This window comes from Etheostoma cragini, unplaced genomic scaffold (assembly GCF_013103735.1).
Source record: "Etheostoma cragini isolate CJK2018 unplaced genomic scaffold, CSU_Ecrag_1.0 ScbMSFa_1432, whole genome shotgun sequence".
In the NCBI taxonomy this organism is placed as follows: Eukaryota; Metazoa; Chordata; class Actinopteri; order Perciformes; family Percidae; genus Etheostoma; species Etheostoma cragini.
The window spans coordinates 1243-6879 of record NW_023265488.1 but is presented as its reverse complement, the minus strand read 5'-3'; the positions used below and the strand labels follow the sequence as shown (position 1 = coordinate 6879).

At 44.0% G+C, this 5637-nt stretch overlaps 1 protein-coding gene across 1 annotated transcript in view; it reads right to left on the bottom strand.

Moving 5' to 3' along the window:
• Positions 1 to 737: 737 nt before the first annotated feature.
• The window catches only part of LOC117939911 (striatin-like), a gene marked incomplete at its 5' end in the record, with an annotated part of 6138 nt that continues 1238 nt past the window's right edge, over positions 738 to 5637 (bottom strand). The window contains 7 exons of the mRNA XM_034865321.1: positions 738 to 877; positions 943 to 1198; positions 1466 to 1552; positions 1747 to 1848; positions 3176 to 3316; positions 3717 to 3884; positions 5028 to 5149. Of these exons, the coding sequence (XP_034721212.1) occupies positions 1029 to 1198; positions 1466 to 1552; positions 1747 to 1848; positions 3176 to 3316; positions 3717 to 3884; positions 5028 to 5149 (790 nt within the window). The remainder of the gene's footprint in view (positions 878 to 942; positions 1199 to 1465; positions 1553 to 1746; positions 1849 to 3175; positions 3317 to 3716; positions 3885 to 5027; positions 5150 to 5637) is intronic.

Genomic DNA, 5637 nt, shown 5'->3' with positions numbered 1-5637 from the left:
TATAGAGAAACCTGTAGGGGGATCTATAGAGAAACCTGTAGGGGGGGCTCTATAGAGAAACCTGTAGGGGGGGCTCTATAGAGAAACCTGTAGGCGGGATCTATAGAGAAACCTGTAGGCGGGATCTATAGAGAAACCTGTAGGCGGGATCTATAGAGAAACCTGTAGGGGGGATCTATAGAGAAACCTGTAGGGGGGATCTATAGAGAAACCTCTAGGGGGATCTATAGAGATCCAAACACATCAATCAAATCAAAACAGAGTCTCTGTAACCGTGACAACATGTGGCGTTTACGGGGACGTAAAAACTCTGTCCTGATTAGAAAGGAAAGTCTCCTTCAGAATCCAGCCGACGACTTAAAACAGGTTTCAAAAAATTAAATAATAAAAATACAAAAACACAACAACAACAATCCACAGAGCCGTGTGCAGAGCGTGATGTCATCTCGAGGGGACATTCTCTTTTTTTGAGACTTTCTCGAGTCATAGATGAGGCGATTTGTGATGCTTTAAATAAAATAAAAAAAATCATAATTGCATCTCCTGATAAAAAGAGGAAAACGTTGATCTTCTGATTCTCCTGAACGCCTGGCGAATGAGAGATGCCGTAAAGAAACAAAGCTTCTCATCATGAACAACAACACTGACGGATGTCTCTTAATTGGAGCGTAAGGGGGCGTGGGGGGGGGGCGGGAGAGATTTTACGTGGCCTAAAAACACGTGCTGAGAGTTGCTGCGTTCCGGGACCCGGGCCAGCCCAAGTCCGAAGGAAAGTGGGGGGGTGAGAGGGTGAATCTTAAAGGAGCAGTCCTCGTTCATGCCGTCCCCGTTGGTCTTCTGCTTCCACGTCTGTCCCGACCCAAGACCCAGGGCCCAGCACTCAGGACCTAGGACCCAGGACCCAAGGACCCAGGACCCAAGGACCCAGCACTCAGGACCTAGGACCCAGGACCCAGGACCCAGGACCCAAGGACCCAGGACCCAAGGACCCAGGACCCAAGGACCCAGGACCCAGGAACCCCTGGCGGTCATACGAAGACCTTGGCGAGTGCGTCGGCGCCGGCGCTGCCGATGTAGCTCTTGGTCGGGTGGAACGCCACATCATGGATCGACTCCTCTGACTTCTTACGGTGGGCCGTGAACTCCTGGATGCAGGTCTTGGTCTCCATGTTCCACAGGCGGATGGAGCAGTCGTGACCTGAGGGGGAGGGAGGGGCAGGAGGAGAGGGAGAGAGGAGGAGAGAGGGAAACAGAATCATTTATTCGTCATTATCAATAATTCGGTTGAATGAATATTTTAAAAAATAAAATAAAAAATAAAAATCAGCCAATATAAATGCTGATACCGATAGATCGGGAAATGCTTAATATCCGCTACTATAGGGTATTGTTGGGCTCTAATATACTGTACATTAAATATTAGATATTTCTGGTTTGTCGGACAGACGTGCGGCTGAAGACTCACTTCCAGACATGAGGTAGAGTCCGTTTGGATCCACGGCGAGACACGTGACCGAGTCCAGGTGGGCGACCATCGAGTGGATCACGTTACCTTCAAACACACAATTATTATTATTATTATTATTAGCCCCTTTCACACCAAAAACATAGATAACATGGGGGGTTGGGAACCAGAGGGCCGCTGGTTCAAGTCCCCGTCACCTCCTGGACACTGCCAACCAATGCGACCCAATCAGCAGCTGGTGTGTCCCTTTAAATGCGACCAATCAGCGACTGGCGTGTTACCTGTGTTGTTGTCGAAGAACTGGATGTGGCGGTCCTCCTGGGCGGTGATGGTGACGGGCAGCGTGGGGTGACTCAGGACTCTGTTGATCCTGCAGGGAGCGTCTGTGGAGGCGGGACAACAGGACGTAAACAGCTGATGACGAGACGGTGTCCTCTCATGATGCTGGAACACTATAACCCCTCTCTCTCTCTCTCTCTCTCTCTCTCTCTCTCTCTCTGTGTCTGTCTGTCTGTCTGTCTCTCTCTCTCCCATATAACTGTAAGGTGCTTCTATGGGGTTCTATAGGTGTATGTATAGGGTTCTATAGGCGTTTCTAAAGGTTTCCATAGGGTTCTATAGGGGTTTCCACAGGGTCCTATAGGTGTTTGTATAGGGTCCTATAGGTGTTTGTATAGGGTCCTATGTGTGTTTGTATAGGGTCCTATAGGTGTTTGTATAGAGTTCTATAGGTGTTTCTATAGAGTTCTATAGGTGTTTGTATAGGGTCCTATAGGTGTTTCTATAGAGTTCTATAGGTGTTTGTATAGGGTCCTATAGGTGTTTGTATAGGGTCCTATGTGTGTTTCTATAGAGTTCTATAGGTGTTTCTATAGAGTTCTATAGGTGTTTCTATAGGGTCCTATAGGTGTTTGTATAGGGTCCTATGTGTGTTTCTATAGAGTTCTATAGGTGTTTCTATAGGGTTCTATAGGTGTTTCTATAGGGTCCTATAGGTGTTTGTATAGAGTTCTATAGGTGTTTGTATAGGGTCATATGGGTGTTTGTATAGGGTCCTATATGTGTTTGTATAGGGTCCTATATGTGTTTCTATAGGGTTCTATAGGTGTTTCTATAGAGTTCTATAGGTGTTTGTATAGGGTCCTATGTGTGTTTCTATAGAGTTCTATAGGTGTTTCTATAGGGTTCTATAGGTGCTTGTATAGGGTTCTATAGGTGTTTCTATAGGTGTTCAGTAGGAACCAATGATCTTGATGCTGAGACACAACTTCTTTCACAATAATAACAATAAAGAACAATGCCTGATCCTTCCACCCTTGGGTGGTCTTCCCACCGACCGCTCTTCTTTTTGTCCCTTTTTTCTGACATTATTGTCAATTTTTTACACATTGACTGCCCTTTTTTTTTTTTTTTAACCCTTTGACATTTTTTTACCCTTTTTTTTAACACTTTTTCTGTCCTTTTTTACCCTTTCTGACATTTTTGTCCCTGTTTTGCCGTCTTTAATCAATAATACTTTTAAAGTAGTTTAATCCTAAATGAGTTCTATCGATGTCCGGCTCTACGACAGATCCTGGTTCTGGGTTAGTTAGTTAAGTCCACACTAACCATAGTATTGTTGCAGTAAATTATGTTTTTACGTCCCAGGGCCCCCGGTGAGAGGCCCGGTGCCTGGTGCTATCTTGTGATTGGCTGTTTGAGTTAAGGTACCTGGCGGCCTGGCGGAGTCCAGCTTCAGGACCAGCTGCTGCGTCTCCATGTTGAAGAGTCCGATGTGTCCGCTGCTGAAAGACGCCACCATGTGATCAGACTCGCTCCGCACCAGGTCCACCGAGGTCGGCACTCCTAGCTCTAAAAGAGAGAGACACACACACACACACACACACACACACACACACACACACACACACACACACATATATTAAAGATACTCCAGATACAGTATTAGGGACCACTAAGGTCTATATAAAGAGACTTCAGATACAGTATTAGGGACCACTAAGGTCTATATAAAGAGACTTCAGATACAGTATAAGGGACCACTAAGGTCTATATAAAGCATCCAAAGACACCATGTCAGGGGACCTTTAACCCTTTAACTACATTTATTACCTACAGACTTTTACTATTAGATTATTACTTTTAATACTTATTAACAGAGTATTTTACAGTGTGGTATTAGTACTTTTACAGAAGTAAAGGATCTGAGTACTTCAGAAACCCTGCTGGTTCTCCCTGCCGAGCGTCTCACCTCCTCGGTGGTTGAAGACGGCGAGAGACGGCGAGGTGCCGGCGGCGTCCCACAGCCGGACCGTCCCGTCGGCGGAGCAGGACAGGAGGCGCTGGTGGGCCGAGCTGTAGACCAGACCCCACACCGAGTCTGTGTGACCGCACAGCGCCCCCCGCAGGACGGAGGGCTCTGCAGAACCAGGACACACACACACATACACACACACACACACACACACACACACACACACACACAGACACACATACACACACACACACACAAAAAACACAAAAACATTGAAAACATGTAAAAAAACGTCCCAAAAAAGCAACAACTTTTTAAAATGAACCCAAGCACTCGTGAATTATGACTATGCATTTATTGACGTCATCCTGGGCTTTTTGGGAAGAACCGATCCACATTTTTCACAATTTTCTGACATTTTAGAAACCAAAAAACTACCGTAATTCCTCTAATAAAAGCCGGGGCCTTTATTTACCAGAACCGCAGAAGGTACCAGGCCTTTATTTCTAATTCCATCTGTTTGAGAAGTATAATTGTTTTCAATGAACTGTTTTATTTTACTTTTTTAGTAAAGGGTAACCCTCTACACATGTCATTTACCTGACGCGTTTCTCCAAAGTGACTTACAATTGCTATATGTGTCACAGGTTACACGCCTCTGGAGCAACTAGGGGTTAAGTGCCTTGCTCAGGGACACATTGGCTGATGTATCACAGTGGGAATTGAACCCAGATCTCCCGAACTAAAGGCACGTGACATGTCCACTGTGCCACCAACACCAAATTAAAACATTTGCAAAATATCCCCACACGACAGCCAAAAGGGCGACAAAGTCCATCACTAGCACTAAATGAGACCCGTGTTACATCCAATGTAGCTACTGTCACCTATTGGCGCCTGTATGTTACTACACACTACACTTGGCTGAGTAACTAAAATACCAGTAGGACAATAATACTTCACATGAGAACCGTAACCCAGAAACACAAAATGTGGAAAAAAAGCATGAATATATTGTTAAATGTGTTAAAATAAATTGGTAGAAATGTACATTACGGTAAAATTGAATGCACATTATAATGTACATTACGGTAAACTTAAATGCACAATATAATGCACATTACGGTAAACTTAAATGCGCATTATAATGTACATTACGGTAAACATGAATCAGAGGTCCGCTTTTAATTGACTACCGGTTTTTATTTGAGTAATTACGGCAATCCATTCATCCAGAAAATAATCCACCCATTAATTGTCAGCGTCCATTGTCAGCTGTCATGCCACTACACCTCTGCCGGGACGTACCATATGAGTCGTAGGGGTCGATGTTGGGATTGGGGGTGTTCCAGCTCTGGATGGTGGCGTCCACGCCGCCGCTGAAGCACTGCTCGCCACTGGAGCTCATGGTGACGCACAGCACGGCGCCGCTGCACGGGAGACAGGCTGTTAATAAACTGTTAATAACCTGTTAATAACCTGTTAATAAACCGTTAATAAGCTGTTCACAAGCTGTTAATAAGCTGTTCACAAGCTGTTAATAAGCTGTTCATAAACTTTTAATAAACCGTTAATAAGCTGTTCACAAGCTGTTAATAAGCTGTTAATAAGCTGTTCATAAACTTTTAATAAACTGTTAATGAGCTGTTCATAAGCTGTTTACAAGCTGTTAATAAGCTGTTAATAAACCAGCGGCGTAGTGCTGCAGCAGCGTCTACATATACATGTGTTCATGTGTATATACACATGTACAGTATGTGCTCATGTATATGTACACATGTATGTGTTCATATATATGTATCATGTATGTTTTCATGTAAATGTACACATGTACTGTATGTGTTCATGTATATCTAGACATGTATGTGTTCAATGAATATATATATATATATATATATATATATATATATATATATAT